Source organism: Channa argus, chromosome 13 (assembly GCF_033026475.1).
Source record: "Channa argus isolate prfri chromosome 13, Channa argus male v1.0, whole genome shotgun sequence".
NCBI lineage: Eukaryota > Metazoa > Chordata > Actinopteri > Anabantiformes > Channidae > Channa > Channa argus.
The window spans coordinates 27460398-27482203 of NC_090209.1; the positions used below are offsets into that span (position 1 = coordinate 27460398).

Below are 21806 nucleotides of genomic sequence, written 5' to 3' on the forward strand. Positions count from 1 at the left end.
AAAACTAAAAGAAGCCTAATGCAGAGCAGCAGGGGAGGGGTCTCTCTTCAAAGGAAACACAGTAATAAGGTAGAATAACGTGATGTAGCATTGTAGTGTCGAAGCATATGTGAAAAGATGTTAAGCTTCCTGTTTTCTTCTGCAGCAATCTTCCTGCCAACTTCTGCAGCATCTTGGTACTAAACAAGTCCGGCTCTGAGGTCTTTGCAAATGTGCAGCTGTGAGGTGTGACAACATGAGATCATTTCCTCAGCTTAACACACATTATCAATGTGTGAACGAGCCTAAAGAACTAATCTGGTTCTGCAGAACTAGTCTGGAATCCATCTCAGGTTTCACCACATGGAAAAGTAAAGTTCCGTTAGCTCCAGCAGAACTTTGTTGCCCAAATAAACAGAACAAAAATTGACCATCTTTGTTTCAGTTTCTCTGCACGGGGATAAAATAGTGAAAACCAGGCAGAACCCAGACCTTTTAGGTTCTGGGAAGCTCTGGGTTTGTTAGAGAACAAAGGGATTAGCTTCATGTTGGACTGTACCTTTAAGGTAAAAACATAATGAGTTTGAGATATTTTTAGACTGAAGTAGTTGTTTCATCCTGCAGGGAGTCTCTGCTGCCAACCTGCTCTATGATGTGCTCCTATTCTCTTATTATTTTGAGCTTCTGTCCTGGATTAAACTGAAGAAAAGCTCTAATTCTCCTTATTCTGATCTGATCCTGTTGTCAAACATGTGTCTCTGTGTTTACATGTGCTGTCAATGCAAAAAGGATTTAGTCCAGATTAGAGTCAGAGACAGAAATAGCAGCTCTGGAGCCTTGTCATCAATAAAACAAGCTGTGATTATGTGTCAGCACAGACCATTCTTATGTCTGAGGAGAAAAGAGGAATTAGCTGCATTCAGCTCGGAATGGATCAGAACAAAGTGGCCCAGAGTCAAACAGAGAGTTGTGCTGCTGCAGAAACCAGTTCAGACAAACCAACTTCCTGCAGCTAAAATGTCAGCGCATTGTGAGAAGCTGAACAAACAGAGATCGTACGCTGAAAATTTACTTAACACTAACTGGCATCTAGCTGGTATCAGGTTGGTCGATGTTGTTCAACAGAGCAAGACATAAACTCCACTCATCTGTCGTCATGTGAAAGATGAGATGATTTTAGACTGGTTCTGGTTGTGGTGATGGTCTGTATAACTGCCTCACTACAATAATAGGTTAATGTTTTTTAAGTGGGTTCAAGTTTCAACTGGCTCCTTCTACCTTAGGAAACAGTCTCAGGCTTTGGAGCAGTGAAGAATGCCACATAGACTGAGTGAGAGTTCAGGGTTCCGATCAGAAGGTTCCTGCTTCCTATAGTTTGGTTCTGTTCCATGTGTTTCTGTCTCTGTCGGTTAATGATTGTTGTACAGTAGAAGTAGGTCGTCCCCAGGTTGTTTCTTATGCTGCTGTCACCATAACACATGAATCTGGAGAAGTTTACAAACTGTAAAAAAGCACAGCTATCAGCTGTCAGATGCCAACAGATTCAGATTTCAGGAGGATAATGATGCAGATTGTGTTCCTAAACAGTACTGAGTTTACTGGTTGTTCTTTACTGATGGTAACCAGCTGGCCTTCAGCCCCTAAAATTTCCTGAACCTGCCTCACATTCAGATCTTATTCTGGACTGAGTCTCCAGATCAAGGAAAGAACAGACCCATGTTTCCTTCAGGCAGTGTAGCTTCTGAGAACTGAGACCTTCAGTTCAGGTTCATAGACCTGAACCACATATAACAACACCTGCCTCAACACCTGCACTTAAATTACCCTGACCCTGCCCCTTTATCTCCATAGTAACCATATTAATAACTGAGGTGGGGGTAAACAGATCATTATCCCTGCAGCAGCGCTGTGTCACCACGGCAACAAATTGACTTCCTGTGGGGATGATGATGATGCTGATGATGAAGCACTGTGTGTATGTGTGTGTAGTTTCAGCTCTGTAACTCATACATACACACTACAAAAATGTGCATTTTTGCGAAAATTACTTTTTTATTTTGTGACAACACACACACACACACACACACACACAGTTTTTCAAATACACACACAGAGTCACAGTGGGATTTAAAGTGTGTGTGTCACAGCTGTCAAACACCCCGATGATATCAACCGTCCTAGTCTCTGTGAGTGCAGAGAAATATTCATGAGCTCACCAGGGGAGTGTGTGTGTGTGTGTGTTTGTGTGTGAGTGTGTGTGTGTGAGAGAATAATATTAAAAAAGCCAAACACACAACAAAATAATCCTGAAGCAGGAAAAAGACAAAGGAAAAAACAAAAGAGAAAGACGAGAAATTATATAAACAGACACAACTACTGGCAGTACTGTAGCACTGACAATATCTGCAGCAGACAGCACTGCAGTCTCAGTGTACTGTGTGAAGTAGTATGTCAGTACAGCCCTAAGGTCAAACATGAGTCCAATATTGGGAATCAAATAGGTCTCAGACCCTGTCCTTTCCTTCGGCATTTAGTATTTTTAAATCTGCTGCTGTGTGGTTGTGAACGCACCTTGATGCACAGGATGCTGCTGCTTACATCCACAGTACATTTTCTGAATGTTCGACTGTTTCGTCCACTCTGTGTATCTGAAGCTTTAGTTAAAGCCGAATCTAGTGAACCAGCAAACACTAATGTGTTACTGTGGATGAAGTATTTGTCAGTACAGGAAGTGCTGACACAGAAGTATAATGCAGTACTTAAATCCACTGTTTCTCTTTCTACGTAATGAGTATTTTTACTTTTGATACTTTAAATATATTTTGATGCACATACTTAATATTTTTTTCTTCCAACCTAAACAAATCTAGACTGGACTTTGTCTTTCATGCCACCAAGTAATACCATTATGCCCCTTTTGTACCATATTTGAAAATGTTTTCATTTTGTCATTATTATTATAGTGTGTAGACAGTTAATTCCATTTAAAATGTCAAAAGATTTCAGACCTTAAAATCTGCAATAAACTGTGTGACCTACACTGTAGCATGCACCTTACAATAGTGCTAACCACACACACAGACACACTACTATCAGTATTTAGTATTTAGGTTTTTAATCTTCTTTCTCCAACTCCACATGTGTAACAAAAGGCTGCAGACAGGATGCTGCAGTCATCACTGCTGGAACATTCGTACTTTTTACTGCAAAACTTCAGACAAACACAACTATCACAGTTAGTTTAGTAAAAACACTTTATACGTTTAATTTGTATCCGCTTAATGTTTGAGCAGAGTTACTAAATCTGAACCACATACACACAAACATACACACACCCACAAGATGCAAAGGCAGGAGCAAACCTGCTGTGCTAAGGTCAGTCTGCAGCTGCCTGGCTCTGAGGCTCCTCAGCAGAGAGAAAGTAGGACAAAGAGAGGGAGGGTCCCCGAGAGTGAGAGGAGGAAATGAACAAAGGGAGGAAATTTAACTGCACACACACGCCAACACACAGTAACGCACACAGAAACACAGCTGCATGTGTGTATGCATCGGCTGGTGTCGTCTCTTTGAAGAGTGAGAGTCAGCAGCAGCCACCGAGATAATACGGGGGTGGAGGTGTGTGTGTGTGTGTGTGTGTGTGTGTGTGTGTGTGTGTGTGTGTGTGTGAGCCTGAGGTAAGGCAGCCTGTAATCATCACCTCAGCGTGTTGAAAGCAGCCTGTCCTTCATTTACATACAGAGGAGAAGGGAGGAGGGGGGAGGCGGAGAGGACCAATGAGAAAATAAAAAAATAGAGAAAAAGAGTGGGGGTGGGGGTAAAAGAGGAGTGAAGTGCAAACTGCAGCGATTAGCAAAGTAAAGTGATTGTGTCACTGCAGCATCAGCACTGGTACCACAGCTACCTGCAGGTTAACGCACCTGTATCTGATCAGCCACTCACAGAGCAACATTTCTCATGGCTGTGGGTGATTTACTTAACCCCATGATGCTCCATGAGAGGGTCGCAGAGGACCCTGACCAGGTTCTAAGTGTCAGAGGGTGTTGTAGTGCTTCTCCAGTGGGTTCTGGTGCTCTTAAAACAGGTATAGTGGGTCTACAGTGACAGTAGACTTCGAGGGGGTTCAGTGATCCCGGGGGGGATGGGGTTCGAGGCATCTTTGAGAATGTTGTAAGTTGGTGAGGTTCGAAGAGTTCTTAATTTGTGTCCAAGCGCCTCCACGATTAGTGAGGCTTTACAGGCAGCTCTGCTGAAGGGTGGGGTTCTGCAATGTTTTACATTGCATCCTAAATATTAGTCTACATCTGGAACTTTGAGGGGGGCATTACATTTTTTAATGCAACCTGACAAAAACCGAGAAACAAGATCCCCATCAGCAGGGCTATACAGTTGCTGACATGAGAAATGACCGGGACCTGCAAGTGTTGGGTTTCTTATTCAGAAAGATAGAGTCTGAACTGTAGATGTGAACTGTAGGTCATTGTGATGTTGTAGAGAGCAGGAGAGGAGATGTGCAGGAAAGTTCAGCTGGTCATCAGTGATGAAAATACATTTAGCTGCTGACCATGGACTGAGAGAGAGAAGTGACACACAGCACTCAATACATTGATCCACTCAGAGGTCATAACCCCCCACCCCCAGTGTCATTGACATAATACACCCCCACCTCCCATCTTGTCCTAAGTCATCACATTTAACTGTGCAACAGCCCTAAGGCTCTGGGTGGGTGACCGAAGGCCAACAAGAAGCAACAAACTTAGACTGGTCAGGTTACATAAGGTTTTTCAAACATTCTAATCCTGGACATAAAAGTGTCTGCCTCCAGAATCTGAGCTGGGAGCTTGATAGCTAAAGGCTCTGCCTCCCATTCTACTTTTGGAAATTTTGGGAACCACAAGTAGGCCTGCATTCTGAGATTGAAGTGGTCTACTGGGATGATATGGTACTATAAGGTCTTATAGATTTGATAAAGCTTGATTACCAAGAACTTTCTGTGTGCAGAGGAGTGTTTTTAATTCATCTGCTGTTTGGACAGAAACGGATTCAGACATAAATGGACCGACTGCTGGTCCTCACATAGACTCCAACACGCAGATGTGGGTATGTCCTGTATGTCCCCAGAACAAAACCCACCTTGATTCTGTTAATGGATGGGAAACAGACGCAGAGAGCTGGTCTGTATTCAAGAGATCAAACATGAATTTATTTTCACTGAGGCCTCATTTTTGACTTTAACGCTCCATCGCCTCCAGCTTTCTCCACCACCCCACCTCCCTACCTCTTTAATACCCCTCTCCCCAACCCCCATATTTACCCCACTCCCATCCCTTTGTCCTTCTAATAACCTCCATCTCTCCCTCCTCCAACTTTTGCTCTCGTTTTACTTTCTGACAACCAACAACTCTCTCGCTCTCTGTTCAGCTGCATCATGAATTATAGATGACCCCCTCCAAGACACACACACCCACATATACATCAGGCTGAAGGAGGAAGTTATTACCATACAGACAGTGTGAGGATGTTCAGTCTAACCATGGAAATGTTGAAGAATTTTCAACATTTCAACAGGGGGTTGTGTGTCCTGAGGCCTCTCTGTGTGTCTCCCATCATGCGCTGGGGCTGGTTAAACAGCCAGTTTCAGTCTGAGCCAACACCCAGCAGCAGGGTGGGAGGAAGGGTCAAGCAAGCTAGACCCTAATGGGAGAGAGAGAGACGAATGATGTTTTGTTGATTGTATATACATATAATCAATATTCAGAGCCATTAAATTAAAATGTATTTCTATTTTACACAGTGTCCAGACTAGAAATTGAGTTTTAAAACAGCATGAATCGGATCTCTGGGCCTGGTTTTAAAGCTGTGGTTCATATGAGCTTTAGTTCATTGCCAACTTTTGGCAGTAATAACAATAAAATTCATATGAAGAAAAAAAGATCTTTTATAGAAGCTACAGAGGTCTGTCAAACAAAATGAAAACGTTTTCCTGAGGGTGGTATTCAGTGATATTTTCTAGATAAAAACCTGAAATCTTTCTAAAATCGTTCTTAATTGTTTGTTACAACATCCACATACAAACATATTTCTACCTAACTTCATGATTTTCTTTCTTATCAAGAATTATTTATTTCTAGGAGTAGTGCTGGATACTGATGTGCATTTACGAACTATTTTCCCTTTCCTAGTATACAAATCATCCGTTTATTTACTTAGAAAAAAACTTGTCTGGAAATAATGATAAATAAACAGTAAATTTTTACACACTGGTGATGTAAACAAAAGACAAAACTGTTTTCATTTTAAAACCAGTTTGACACCAGTTTAAAACTCCAGTAAAAAAAACAAACATCCCACGCAAGCTTTGAGCCATTTTGCTGCGTTGCTCTGGATACGGGTGTGTTGCCATGGAGACGTTACTACAGGCAACTAGAGTTTGACGGTCAGATGAAAAGTGAAGCAGTAAAATATTTCATTAATAACTTCACAGAGAGAAAGAGCAGCAGAGCCTGCTCAGGTGTATTTGCATATTTCATATTTCTAGGTGTGAAGCACATTCATGTTCCTCGACTTTACCCTGTGACGGTCACAGTTCAGTTTTTCTCTGAAACAGCTGCAAGGGAAAAGTGGAAATAACATGAAATCGCAGCTCAGCTCAGTGTTGATATGACCTCTGCTGTTCTTTGGGCTGGGGGTGACGGATCCAGTTACAGATTCAAACTCAGCATGAAACATTCAACTCCTATATCACTTAGTGAACATGCAAATAAAGGGAATTTTTCTCTATGTGGACAACACTACATCTGCTGTACAGTGGATTTAAATCATTGACTCCACTGATGCTCAGTGTCTAACACAGTATTATTGTCACCATCAGCATTGCACAGGGTACATTAGTCTGTATAGTTAGGCCATTGTCTGTTTTCATGTTAGTTAAGCTCCAAACTAAGCTTGTGGACAGAACATTTTAGTCTTAACTTGCTTTGTTCTTCTCCACCTTATTGATACATTAACCCAAACTACTAGTACAGCATCTTTTTTTTAATGTATTTTGTTCCTTTCATTTAAAGTGTCGAGAGACAGGAAACCAGATTAGAGAGACAGGCATATGACATGCAACAGGGGTCTGCTCTGCCAGGTCTCAAACTAGTGACATTGCAGCTAAGTGGTACTTGACTATGTTTCTACTAGATGTCCTCATTAAAGTACACTACAGTACATCTCCTTTTATTTCAAGAGAGAACATTACAGGGTTTTTAAGAGTGAGGTTACAAAATTAAATGTAGCTACTTTTTCAGTGTCTGGATGACATATATGAATTTGTCAGGAGTCTGCAGACAAACAGTTACCTATGCCAGAAAGGACAAAAACTCTGATAATCACTAACTGGACAGTGTGGCCTTGGGTAGTAGCGGTTTAATCTACATTCCCCCATCACACAGTCATCATGTATAAACACTCAAACAACACACACATAGTCTCTGTATTACTGAACACTCACAGGAGTGACCAATGTGTCTCTGACAGCCGACTCTCTGCCAACGTGTAGCCGAAAACGTAGCTAGCATTAGCTGACATTTAGCCGACATTTAATGAGAAAGAAAACCTATCTGTTTCTATATTTGCTGGCAGCATTAGACTCCAGTCGAGTTGTGACGTCTATGTCTCTGTCTCACCTGTTGCAGTTAAAGAGGAGCTGCCATGTTGGCCTCCTCCATCCCCCCATCACTCCTCTTCCTCCTTCTCCTCCCTCCCCTCTCTCTCCTTGCTGATGTCCATGGGAATCCTGACCCCTCTGTGAGGTCGGTGGAGCTACAAGGCGCCCCACTCTCTCACCTCCTCCTGGACCCAAAGGCGGGGCATCTGTATGTGGGCGGGGTTGACCACCTGTACCAGCTGACCTCTGCTATGGAGCTGATCTCACAAGTGACGACCGGCCCTCATCTGGACTCCCCAGACTGCCTCCCTCCAATTGTGCCAGAGGACTGCCCCTCAGCCACGCCCACTCACAACCACAACAAACTGCTGCTGATGGAGAAGGGGCAAGGGGCAGACCCGGGCAGCCTGATTGTCTGTGGTTCCCTTTATCAGGGCATCTGTGATAAGCGGTAACACAGTTTGTTACAATAAATTTCTTCAGGCTCTGCCAATATGTCGCCAACACTCCACAAACATGTCGCCAACACTCCACCAACATTTAGCCAACACTCCACCAACATGTTGCCAACACTCCACCAACATTTAGCCAACAGTGCTGACACTCAGTTAGCTTGATGAGAATTAACAGGATTGTTTTGACCTGACAGCATCATGTGAGTCTGTATCAGTTTATTCGAACTAAATCAAGAAAGTGGTCTTTGAGTGCAGCATTCTCTGTCCTTTCCCTGCAGGAGTCTGTCTAACATTTCTCAGCTCATCTATCAGACATCTAACCCTGTGGACACTCAGTACGTTGCTGCCAATGACCCCCGAGTCTCAACCGTCGGCGTGGTAATAACCACAGAGAACAAACAGGAAGGGGGTGGTCTACTGCGTCTGATGCTGGTTGGTCGAGGCTACACAAACAAAGGTCCCGGTGATATCCCACCAATCACAACACGGCGTCTGTACCCTGTGGTCCCACCTCGCCGAGCGTTCTCTCAGGAGGAGGAGCTGGGGAAACTTGTCGTTGGAAGTTACTCTGAGTACAATAACCACTTTGTGAAGGCTGTCTCCCGCGGCGACTACATCTACTTTCTGTTCTCCCGTCGGGACATGTGGCACAAGAAGGAGTACCGGACCTACGCCTCCCGGCTCTGCACCGCTGACCGCAGCTTCTATTCGTATGTGGAGGTGCCGCTGCTGTGCCAAGGTGGGTACAACCTGGCACAGGGAGCATGGTTAGGAAACCACTCAGGTAAACCCACCTTGTTTGTTGTCATGGCAGCGGGGCAGGCATCCACACCTGTAGCGACAAGTCGATCAGCTCTGTGTGTTTATGGGATGGACGAGCTGGACATGATGCTGCGACGAGCTCAGGAACTGTGTTACACAGAGGGAGGACGAGGCAGCAGCGGCCAGGAAGAGGCCTACATCGAGTACGCTGTGTCATCCAAATGTCTTAAACTACCAAAGGTAAAAAAAACACATTTTAACAGTATAATATCTACTGTGTTGTTCTTTTGTCATTCTGAAAACTGAGGCTTGGACTCACAGGCAGCTCAGCCAAATGCTTTACTAAGTCAAAAGGCAGAGGTGGACAACAGTTTGGGAATCAAAGAGCAAAAAACAAAAACAGTGAGCTGTGGCTCGCTATCAAAAGTTTTATTACTGTACATTTTTTTAATAACTACAATTACAAAATACAGTGTAATAAGCAGACGTTGTGAAATTAAGTAGCTACCCAGTAGTACGTAGAGAAACTCATTATAATTATACGATTCAAAATATATAATCATTAAAACAGTGGATGAAGTCGTTAAAATCAAGTCCATCATTACCAGCTGCAGCATTACATTTAAGAACACATTAATATGGCAATTATTATAATCAGTCATAAGTCATATCATATCCACTGATTCTACATAAAAAGTACTTTTTTCAAGTGTGCTAATAAGTGTGCTAATAATGTTGTAGTTTTACTTTTATTTATATTTCTGCAGGTTGATATTGATGACTTTTACTGTGGTAAATGACCTGAGTAGTTCTTCCACCACTTATGAAGAGAAGTACATGGTGATGTGTACTTGAAGATTTCTCCCCATTTGGTTCTTTTATCTAACACACTAAGATTCTAAATTTTGATCCAAGGAAGACCTGCACCATCACTAAGACACTAAAATACAGTCTCACATTCAATCTGTTGTAAAACTATCTAGTCCATAGAAACTGTGACTTCTTTATAGTTTCTTTAACATCTTTCCAAAGTTTATTACAGCAGCAGGTTTAGTGTTGAAACAGTAGAGAGGAAAAAGTTCTGATCTTTGATCATGTCATGAAACACATAGAGGGTTAATAAAAACTCTTACATCAGCTGGCGGTTGTGGTGGTGAAGAAGCTGCAGCAGTAAATATCCTGATTGTAATCATCAGAGTGGTGTTACTATGAAGCCAATTAAAGATTTCACTCTTTACCTGTTACTTTCTGTGTAAACCAACACTGCTGGTGTCAAAGTGTGACAACTCTGCAGGAAAACAGGAAGACGGTCACATCTGTTCCCTGACACTTGGTCCTTAGTTTGCACAGCTTCCAATGGGCTGCAAACATTAGATCACATGTCCTGACATGTAATTGCTGCACTTTATTTCTTCTGAGAGTAAACTCAGTAAGAATTCATGGTTTTTTAGCTTTTAGTTCTATCAGTCAGTCATTAAAGTGGTCGAACTGGTCAAACTGGTCTGCTGCAGAATGTGAGGGCCTAATCAGTTGAAGAGTTTTTAAGCAGGCTGGGGTGTTTTTTTTAATAATTGTTTTCAGCAGCACCATGAACACATCCTGTTCAACTCTTGAGTGGACAAGCCCCCGATGTCACCAGTATTTTTTTCATTGTCTATTTAGATAAATTGATAGCCTGTCCCGACTCACCAAAAATAAGCCAGGAATACAGGAAACTCCTGGACAAGCTGGTCGTAATTTGTGTCTCATGTGCACACATGGATCTGTTTCTGGGTCCAACTTAGTTAAGTTCAGCCTCTGAAACAGGTTCTCTCCACCTGTCCATTTTAACACAAACGTTTAGAGATGTGGTAAACAGATGGTTTAGAAATGGTTAGAGATGTTTAGCTAACTACTGCTTTTTTCTTTAGTGGTTTGGTTAAGGACAGTGATTGTCCTTGAACCAATTCTTACTTGGTTCAGCGGTGCTCCGGCTTCCTCCCCGCAGTCCAAAGACATGCAATGTTAAGTTAGCAGGTGAATCCTAAATTGCCCGTAGTTGTGAATGAGAGTGCGGATGGTTGTCTGGCTGTGTCTCTTTTGCTGCGAAAAGTACACAGTATTATCATTTTCTGTGGAGTGGAATTTTTTGGTTATCAGCTCAATGTTTTCTGTGGAATTACGTTGTTATCAGCTCAATTGTGGAACACGGAATTTAATAAATGTTCAGTGCTTTATCATAAAACGACCTCTAGAGTGGATAATTGTTGGATCAACGGACACGAGTAAGCCTCCTTCCACACCTTCTGTTGGTAGGCACATGTGCTGCTGGAGAAAGACAATTAGAGACCTGGTTACTTGTATACAAAGAAATCAGTGTTCTCCGGCAGAAATCTATCAGGATTCCCTAACACTCCACCTTAATTTTAGAAACCAGAAATTAGCTTTCCTGAGAAACTGACGATGTGCCAGGATTGTTGTTGTTTCATCTGTAATTGGCAAAATACCAATATATAGACCTGGGAAGTATGACCGCATCAATGAACCAAATTAATCTTATTTTTAAAATCAGTTGGTCAGAGAGAGTTGGATTAAACCACTTTATTCACATGGAAAAAATCCAGAGACTAAATAAATAGAGAAACCATTACCAGAGCAATAGAAGTCCACATAGTGTCAGAGTAAAAAAAGTTCTGTCCTTTCACTCTACATTAACATAACCCTTGAAAAAAAAAAATTAATAAAAGTTTTTGTGGTGACTATACAGTTATCACTAAACCTGAGTGAGCCATACTTCCAACAATGGAATAGGTTTTACTAACAGAGGAGCACAGGTTGGTTTGGAGCAATGACCTTTTGGATATGAGCACTTCACATTAACCTAGACTATCATAGGCTTCAACAGAGCTGATAAAAACAATAGGCTTTGTCCTGCTGTCTGTCTGTGAGTTTGTTCAGTCTAATGATGCTCTGGTTAATGAAGTTACCACTGCACTTGTCTCAGTTGCAGCTGTATGGACATTCAGTCTATTACAGTGCCCGCGAAAGTATTGAAACCGCCTTTGTCACATTACAACCACAAGTGTAAATGTATTTTATTTATATGTCAGTAAATGATCTCATTGAATGTTCAGCTCAATGATGCCAAGTGGGACGTGTGATGTCATTACATCTTGTGATTACATCGCAGATTAACAGCTGGTTTGGAAAGAAGCTGTTGATGATCATCACCTGTCTCCCTGCTGACCTTAATAGTGTGTGTGTGTGTGTGTGTGTGTGTGTGTGTGTGTGTGTGTGTGTATTGGATGGGATTATCTGTTATCTTCAGCAGCTGGATTTATCATCAGACAGCTGTCATTCAGACAAACACACAGCCAGTACCACATCATCTGACCCACATACGATCAAACACACACTGACACACATAGATTAAACTGCTGTGTGTCTGTAGAAAACAGCTTTAAGATCTGACTGGAGACAATAAGAGCAGCACATTAATGAACACTGTTATGCACTGTAATTTTTACAGTTAAATCCTACAACATGCTCAAGAATTAACCAAAAATCATCTTTGCAGTTAGTTTCTGTCATGTCATATGTCATTTACAGAACGTTTTTAATAATGATGTGTTACCAATACTTTACTAATTAACACTGTAAACTCAGGGTGACTGTGGCTAAAGAGATATAGGGGTCGTCCACTGATCATGGGGTTGGCGTTTCATTAGCTCCTTCCTTTATTGATAATTTCTCAAGTTGCACTGGAAGTTGTTCTAGTCCTCAATGTTGAAGGATGTGCCAAAACCTTTTATTTCACTCTGAGCATCAAGGATCAGCCAGACCGACACACCCCTTTGTCAGAAACCTGTTGCATATTGGACACTGCAACTGATCAGACTGAAATACAACTGCAGCACAAGAAACAAAACAATTTTATACTGAAATACACAGATGGGTAATAAATAAGATTGTTTGTAAGATTTTATTATGTTCATTTTCAGATTCAACATCTGTTTAAAGTCGTGGATCTGGGTGAACTGTAGATCTCAGTACCAAGGAGCCATGAACAGGTTTATTTCACCTCTAAATAAGTGTTCCTATTTAAGATCTCTTATTTCCAAGTCTAAATATCACTGAGACAATAGTTGGATGTCCTTTGCATTAAACTTTTTATCCCTCTTAGCCAAAGCTCTTTATAATGTTGCTTCTCATTCACCCATTCACTCACACACTGATGGGGGTGGCTGCCATGCAAGGTGCTCACCTAACCCACTGGGAGCAACTGTGGGCTCAGTGTCCTCCAAACTTTAACGTGTAACCAGGAGCGAATGAGGGTGGTCTGTGAACACCTGCCTTCCCACTGAGCTCAGACGCCCGTGTTATTTTTGTCGATTCTCATCATTTCCACACGGGTGAACATTCCTGTGGCCATGGTGGGAACTGTGTCCTAATTATTTTTGGAACAGTGTGTTTTTCCAATGCATCTAAACTCACTACAGCAGCTCTAAAGTTTTGCTGATATGTAATCAGCTTAGCTTCTGGTTTTATGTGTTTATTTATATCGGTATCTGTTATGACTGTTTATTATTTTAATTTCTGTTAATCCTTATCCCTCCTGTCATCACATCACAAACCATAGAAACTCTCCAAATGAATTTTGAAGTAAAAACGATGCTTTTCTGTCTTCTTTCATCTGTTTCCAAGAACTCTCTGTCTGAGTACACCTGTGGGGGGGAACACACCCCAAACCCCATCGCCAGTGCTGTGCCGCTCCAGGCCAGTCCTGCCTTCACCTCCACCACACAGCTGACCGCCGTCACAACAGCAACAGAGGCGGAACACACCATTGCCTTCCTTGGAGACAAAGAGGGACAACTGCAGAAGGTAATAATTGTGCAGTATATACTTTATACCAAGGTGACAGCATTAATATTAAGTACTTCGTTTACATGTACTGGGTGATCCAGACATCCATTATCTAACGCAGTTACTCTATTAATTGTTGTGAAGGACTGGAACCAGTTTTAGCTTTCAATGGGCAAGAGGCGGGGTCCACCCTGGACAGGTTTCCAGTCTGTCTCAGGGCCAACACAGAGGGACATACAGAGACAACTATTCACACCTCTGGGCAGTTTAAAGTCACCAGTTAACATGCATATTTCTGGCCTGTGGGAGCAAACAGTTTCCTGTTTGCAGAGAAAATTAAAACAGTGTCTGAACAGTAAATATGAATTCAGCTGGTTAATGGGAAACAGCAGCTGGGACCGTTTGCAGTGTTAACAGAATCCATTGTGCAGTACATTTAGATGGTAGATCACTATTTTTACAGTCTTTATGCTGCTGGCTAGACTTCAGTTATTATGAATACATGAGAGATTTTTGATCTTGTGAGCTGTGAATTGTTGTCAGTGGGAGTAAAATGATGCATAGAACTGACAGGTGGATGAGTGCAGAGTCAGCAGTAATTAATGTACTCATCCCCTGTGGTCAACGGTCAGGTTAAAAATGCAATGTGCTACACAGTCACACATTAATGACACACAAAGAGCAACATGAAGTTTAGTGAACACAGACAATTTGACGTAGCCAGGAACTAAAGCTTTTAATTTACCAGTGGTCCTACATCCCAAATCTCTCCGACAGTCCTGAACTTTGTAGAGGCACTCCTCAGTAAGGTGGTTCAGGTCGACACCTTCTCCTGGGGTTGAACCGGAACATGTTGGAAAGATCCCCCCTCCCAGCAATGCCCCCAGTTCTAAAGCTTTCTGGACTCCCATACTGATTTTTTTCATTAGAACCAAATCCCAAATAAGCAGCAGAAAATGTCTTGACAATGGTTTTTTGAGTCCAAGGCCAAGTGGGAAAAGTCAGCCCTCCCCTCTCCCTCATTACCACTAGTGCCCCTGAGCAGGGCCTCAAAACTGCACCTGCTCCAGAGACCAGCAGATCCAACTGGTTCCAGTGGGCGAACCTCTGTGGTCTGTTTCTCCTGACAGTCCAGATCACTGCTGGTCTGAACGGGAAATCTGCAATTTCCTGTTTTTGTTTATAACTGAAAAGTCTAAGCTGCACCCGGAAACATCTCACAGGCTTGAAATACAACAAAACACAACTCATTTACATCCCACACATGGCGTGAACACAGAGCAGCTTTTAGCCGGAGGGTCTTTATCAACAAAACAACGCACACACTGACACAATGATGCACTGTGTGTGTATTTGTGACTAACAGGCGTTTAGCTTGAGGGGTTGGTGGAGGAGGGGTTGTCACAGGGGAGCATGCTCACACTCTTGTTGTTGATTGGTTATTGGTCCCCCAGGTGCACTCTGGGTACAGATCCAGCAGGACGCCCCTGAAACATTTACTGTGTGTGTGTTAATGAAGTTTAATCCTGCCTCAGAGCATCAGTGTGGTAAACAGCAGAGCTTTGATTCATCCTTTTAATATTTAATTTCTCTCTCTCACACACACACACACACACACACACACACACACACACACACACACACACACACACACACACACACACACACAGGGAACCCATGTTATCAGCAGCAAACTGCAGCACATCCACTGCTTCTGAGTTTAACTCTGCAGCAGCATGTCTGAATCAGCCAAAAAGGACACGTCCCACCACTGTTCAACAACACCTTCCTACCTGAACCCCCTCATCCAGGCCTACAGTCCCTCCACACACTGAGCTCTGCCAACAAACGGTAGTCTGGTGGCCCATCATCACACACTAAATGATCCCAAACCAAAGTCTATGGCTCAGTGGTCCGAGTGAATCAAGCTCCCAGAACTCCTCTGCAGCCTAATGTGTCCTATTTAAAGTCTTTGTTTTCTTCCATCTGACACTAATGTCTTATGAAACATTTCACCTCTCAAAGCACTTTTAGTGTCTCCCTTACTGACAAATGCTGGGGTCAAATGTCAGAGACCTGCAGCAGGCAGATTGAACCCCGGCATGAGGACTGTCAACTACAGGTGTTTCCAGAACCTCAGTGCCTGAGAAAAGCTGAGCATCCTGCAGCTTTGGCCTGAAACACCAGCAGATCCTGCTCAGGCAGGTTGGTGTTTAATCTGCAGCTCACTGTGTGAACAAGTGACTGACTGTATGGTGGTTTATATAAATGCAGATTTTTACTAAGTGACAGGGAAAAAAACTCTGATCTGCACACAATAAGTTTACACAGAGAGTATGTAAAGCTGACCTCATGCCGTGTTAAGTGCTGGTGTTACTATCTTCCTGCCTTACTCCTACCTTACTGAGTCTGAGTCTGTGTTCGGACTTCCTGTCGTGATTCTGGAAAGAATTGCTACAGTAGGTCAGTGCGGCTGCCTTAGTTAGTCACTAGAGGGGTGCTGCCCCATCCCCATCACATTTTAACCAAACAAAACAAAGGCCTCTTCTATCCACTGTAGCAGGCACAGATAAACAAACCAGAAAGATCACATGACTGTTAACAGGCTGTCACATTCACTACACTGTATCTGGTTTCAGAGTTCCTGGATTAGGTACAGATTGCTAACACTCTTCACCTTAAGCTGAAAAAAGGAAGAGTTATAGTTGAGCAGCAGTTTTACAGAACTGGATCAGACGACAGCGGGATTAGCATGACCTTTTTGTCTTTTTAATAGTTTCCTTTTGCGTATTTTATATCTCAGACTTACTTGGACTACAGCACTGCCGATGCATTGAGTTACAGATGGAGCTGTGTGGAGGAGAAACACCATCACCCAGTGGCCGACCTGAGAACTGAAGCTGAGCTTGGTGCTGTTGTCCTCATTTAAATTAATGTTTTTTATTGTGTTGCAGGTGTTGGTGCACTCTGATGGGTCTGGTCAAAAGTATGGACATGTGTTGGTGGACAGTGGCAGTGCAATCAGCTCCGATCTCCTGTTGGATAAAGACCAGGAGCACTTATACGTTTTAACTACGAGCATGGTGAGAGACTGGACATGCATTTTGTTTCTATTTTGTTAGACTTTTCTCTTTTTTTCTCTAGGCTTCATGTTCTTCCTCTCCTTTTTCTGTCCTGTAATATGTTGACACATAATAAACAACTGTCCTGTGTGTGTCCCAGCTGTCCAAGGTCCCTGTGTCTTCATGTGAGAGACAGACAGACTGTCAGTCTTGTCTGTCTGTCAGAGACCCGTACTGTGGCTGGTGTGTCCTGGAGGGAAGGTATGTCTGCTTTTTCATATGCTTCCATTAATCACAGATGGAAATCTTCATATTCAAACTTTTACTTTATTTATTTTATGCAGATGTTCCCGTAAATATCAGTGTCAACGTTACCTGAAGCCCAACCACTGGCTCTGGAGCTTTGAACCGACCAATCAGTGTGTGACAGTGCAGAGCCTGCAGCCGGCCAATCACAGCAAAGAGGAGCAAACCCAGGTAGACATTTTTTCAGTGGCAAACATCGATGATTATCACACACCAGAAAAATAAGTGTTTGAGTGTGTTACAAGTCAGATGGGGTCAGGCAGGTGATTCTCAGAGTCCAGAATAGGCCAAAGTCCATAATCCTTGTAACAAAGACCTGGTGGGGTAGAGTCCATGAGACAGGATCACGACAGAAACTGGATCAACCAGCTACAGGTATCAAAAACAAAGTCGTTAAAAACTGGATCCAGCAACAGGTCGGGAGAACACTGGTGGGAAACACTGCACAGATACGTGGTCAAAGGCCAGAAGACAAGGTGTAGAGGCTGGAGGTTACTGCTGGAACTTCAGTGAAGTGGTGAGGAAAGTGTGCACTGCAGACCATGTGGAGAAGGACACACACAACAGATTGTGTTTGGATCCTGAGCAGATTCCTTCCAGCAGCAATCTGAAGAGCAAAAATCCATCCCAGCGTTATCAGCTGTATTTATTCTGTCCCGATAGTTCACTTTCCAAAACATTTAGTCATTTAGCAGACGTTTTTATCCAAAGAGTCTTACACTTGAGGTGCAAGGCAGCAAAAATCTAAGTCAAGAAAAACATCAAAGGAAAGTCCTATCAGAAAAGTGTTTACATTTTATGAGATGCAAGTGCAAGAGAGAACAGAAAGTAGTTTTTTTTTAAATAGATAAATTTAAGTGCATAGAAAGATGCGGAAAAGTTCAGTTTTTCAGCAGTTTTTTGAATATTTGCTGAGCGTGCAGAGTTTAGTAGCTTGTTCCACCATTGTGGGATCATTGTTTTGGTGTCTTCTGTTCGGTGCTGGGACCACCATATGTCGTTTGTGTGCAGACTGCAGCGGACAGGAAGTATTGTAGACCTGAATGAGGGAGTTGAAGTAAGCAGGAGCTGTTGAGGTCACCCTCAAGAGATCACCCTTTAGGCAAGAGACAGAGCTTTGAACCTGATGCAAACAGCTATAGGAAGCCAGTGTAGAGATCTGAAGAGTGGTGTGATATCAGTCCTTTTTGGCTGATTAAAAAAAAATGAGGCATGCTGCGGCGTTTTGGATCATCTGCAAGGGTTTGATTGTGGATACCGGTGACCCCATTAACAAAGCATTGGAGTAATCAAGACAAGATACAACCAGCACCTGTACAATGGGTTGGGTTGTATATTCCATGACGTAGGGTCTGATATTCCTGATGTTGTAGAGGGCAAATCTTCATGCCCTAAAGACGAAGCGATGTGGTCCTTAAAGCTCACTTGATTGTCAACGGTGACTCCCAGATTTCTGGCCGACTTAGTGGGGACAAATCTGTAGATCCAATGTTGCTGTTGTGTTGCGTCGAAGCTCTGGCTGGGAAGGTAAGGACTTTGGTCTTGGAGAGGTTGAGCTGAAGATGTCTCTTTCTCATCCAGGCAGAGATGTCTGAGAGACAGGCAGAAATCCATGATGTGACAGTGGAGTCGTCCGGTGTCTTGGACTGGCATTGGTTCGAGCTGATAGCTGTGGTCTGTGCAATATTGATTTGAAATTATTAATCTTTTCCTTTGTTTCCAAGGTAATGCTGTCAGTCTTCCAGCTTCCCACCCTCACTGAGCTCGAGCCTTTGTCCTGCGTCTTCGGGCTCCTCCCACCTCAACCAGCAATTGTCATGGGAACCAGCATCACCTGTCAGTCACCAGCCCCAGGGCTCCTCCCACCCATGCCAACAGGAAATGGTGAGTAGACAGATGTTTGTTTGTGGACAATAGTTTTAACACTTTAGTCCACTGACATTTTATATCTGTACAATTTTCTGAGAGCCTTAAAGGGGAGTTTGAGTCCGGGATCCCTTCATTCGTAATTCAGGATCTGTTCTCTGTTTCCAGATCACCTGATCCTGCCCGTGTCACTGATGTTTGGTCATGTGATCATCACCACGGGAAACATGACATTCTACGACTGTGGAGCCGTGAGCCGACTGAATCAGAGTTCCCAGTAAGACCTGCAATACACCCAGTACAATACTGATTCTCAACGGTCGGAGACGTGATGATGATGGTGTGTTTCAGGTGCCTGGCGTGTGTCAACAGTGTATGGAGGTGTAACTGGTGTCCGCTGGATCAGCTCTGCAGTCACAACCACAGCTGCCCCAACCAACACATTATCCTCAACCAGAGAGTGAGATAGCTGTCTCTGTCTGTCTGTGTACTGTCCTCACGGTGACTTGTCCTTCCGCAAAGCCAGAAGCTAAACACAAGCTGTGATCTTAGTGCCAATATTTAATGATGATTCTGTTTTTGATATAAGAATTGAACTAAAAAACATTTTATAGGCAGAATGTAAAGCAAAAACAGCTGATTCCTGTCTAATTAGGTCACTGTAGTCACAAAGCATCTTTATTCTACTTATAGCATCTCTATCCATCTCACCCTGTCTGTTGTACGTCTGCAGGATTCTCCTGGTCCCACTTCCTGTCCTCTGGTCTTTGCTCTGCAGAGTTCTGCTTTAGTGCCGATGGGCCTGAGCACCACTGTGGTGTTACAGGGACGAAACCTGGACGTCTACATTGTGAGAACATCTTGTGATTTTTCATTGACTTACTTCAGATCTGATTTTTTTATTTATAGTCAGTAACATCTGATTTTCAGGCTCACCCTGAACATCTGTTTCTCATTTGGAGACAGATTCAATTGTAATCTCAGTCCTGGAGCTGCCACCATAGTAAACGTGTGTCACTTGTGTTTCTATGTCATCGGTTGTACTTTCTAGTCTTTTTAGACCGAAGAGTCTTTCTCCTAACAGCCCTTCCAAACAAACCTTACTTGTTCAGTCTTCTTTTAATTGTCCTGTCATGGACTTTAACATGCAACATGCTCTTTCAGGCCTCTGAGATGGAGCTATAGACTTTGTTATGTTTCTCTGAGTTGACCTTGGGGTGAATGTGCTGGGACGTCCACTTTTGGGAAGATTGACAACTGTCTTGAAATTTCCACTTGTGAATAATCTGTCTCACTGTAGAACATTCAACTCCAAATTGTTTATAAATGGTTTTATAATCATTTCCAGTTTGATATGAAGCAACACTTGCTTCTCTGAGACCATTGTTCACATCTTCATCTGATTGTGTTGACAATTGTAACCTGAATGATCCAAACCAGCAAACTGTCAAAATATCTGATTTCATAAATATCTGCAGACCTACTGATGATCAGTTCATCAAGGGCTGATAATTAGCAGCACCTGGTGGCAATTTCCCTTCTTAAATTCCACTCTAAATAGCTTAATTTTTGTGAAAGAAATAAGGACACAGTGAATAAAGTTATAAAAAGCTATAATGTTGTATTTAATATTAAGACTTACAATAACATAGTAATCAAGTAACAACATTTGAACAGGACTGCATCATATTTTCTTTATGGTTTTACAGTTTAATGTAGAAAGGTTTTTAAACTTTTCACTGTCATGGCTTCTCACTGCTGTTCCAAACACTGCAGCTACACCACATATCACAGTTAACAAAAAACACAGTTTGCTTCTGCTCATTGTGCTCGTGGCACTGTAAAAGTTGTACTGACACCATTGTCAGTGGTCAAAGGTGCTTTTAAAAATAAGTTTACACTTTAAGCATAATGAAGTGTGATTATTCACTGCTAACAGTGCAGCAGATATTCAGAACATGTGATCACAGACACAGAACAGATTCTGCAGCTGTTCAATCACCTATTATAATAAAGCTGGATCAGTATAATTCATCATTCTTTTTCTCTGTTTTTGCAGGATGAAGCTCCGTACGTTTGTGTCGTGGAAATTCAACAAGTTCACTTTAATCTGACGGCAGCTGTGGAGAAAAGAGATGACAACACACACACCTTCATCTGCAGCTCCCATCAGGTAACACATACCTTCACCTGTCTGTATTGTAACTGAAATAACAGAAGCATGAATAAAAATGAACATGAATAATTCTGTCCACTTGTCTCTCTCTCTGTAGTTCCAGTATGTAGTCAATCAGCTTCAGTATTCTGCTCCTGTCTACCTGCTCAGAGGAGAGAGACGCATTGATGCCTCACCTGGGCTCCAACGTAAGAACCTTACCCGTGTGTGTGTCTGTGTGTAGGAAGCAAACAGGTGTCACATATCAGTATCCTGTATTTTCCAGTCCAGCTATACAACTGCTCAGCCGGACAGTCAGATTGTTCACAGTGTAGGGCAGTACCTGAGGAGTATGGCTGTGTGTGGTGTCCCGGAAGCCCTGCCCCCAGTTGTGTTTACAACCAGTCATGCTCCAGCATACCTGCAGACACTTGCCCGCCTCCTCAGATCACACAGGTGAGTCTACCTATTACTCCATCTGCAGAAGACACAATTGTTGTTATGGATACATTGAAACTGTCTTACTGTCCACCTTTCTCTATCTGTAGGTGGTACCTGTCTCTGGTCCTCTTGAAGGTGGAATCTTGGTGACAATCACAGGTACAAACCTGGGGATGAAGTACCAGGATGTAGAGGATGGAGTCACTGTGTCAGGTGTACAGTGTCGGGTCCAACCTGAAGGATACGAGATCTCCACCAGGTAACTACAATTTGTTTATGATGTAGAA

At 42.7% G+C, this 21806-nt stretch overlaps 1 protein-coding gene across 6 annotated transcripts in view; it reads left to right on the forward strand.

Annotated features, from left to right (window-relative positions):
* plxnb3 (plexin B3) overlaps positions 1 to 21806 on the forward strand; it is a 63681-nt gene that overhangs the window by 25815 nt on the left and 16060 nt on the right. For all 6 annotated transcript variants that reach the window (XM_067527878.1, XM_067527880.1, XM_067527876.1 and 3 more), the window contains 14 exons: positions 7656 to 8078; positions 8361 to 9084; positions 13528 to 13707; positions 16644 to 16772; positions 16912 to 17012; positions 17096 to 17228; positions 18782 to 18941; positions 19092 to 19200; positions 19275 to 19383; positions 19657 to 19773; positions 20983 to 21096; positions 21197 to 21287; positions 21365 to 21534; positions 21627 to 21778. In XM_067527878.1, the coding sequence (XP_067383979.1) occupies positions 7672 to 8078; positions 8361 to 9084; positions 13528 to 13707; positions 16644 to 16772; positions 16912 to 17012; positions 17096 to 17228; positions 18782 to 18941; positions 19092 to 19200; positions 19275 to 19383; positions 19657 to 19773; positions 20983 to 21096; positions 21197 to 21287; positions 21365 to 21534; positions 21627 to 21778 (2696 nt within the window). In that variant the 5' untranslated portion in view covers positions 7656 to 7671. The remainder of the gene's footprint in view (positions 1 to 7655; positions 8079 to 8360; positions 9085 to 13527; positions 13708 to 16643; positions 16773 to 16911; positions 17013 to 17095; positions 17229 to 18781; positions 18942 to 19091; positions 19201 to 19274; positions 19384 to 19656; positions 19774 to 20982; positions 21097 to 21196; positions 21288 to 21364; positions 21535 to 21626; positions 21779 to 21806) is intronic.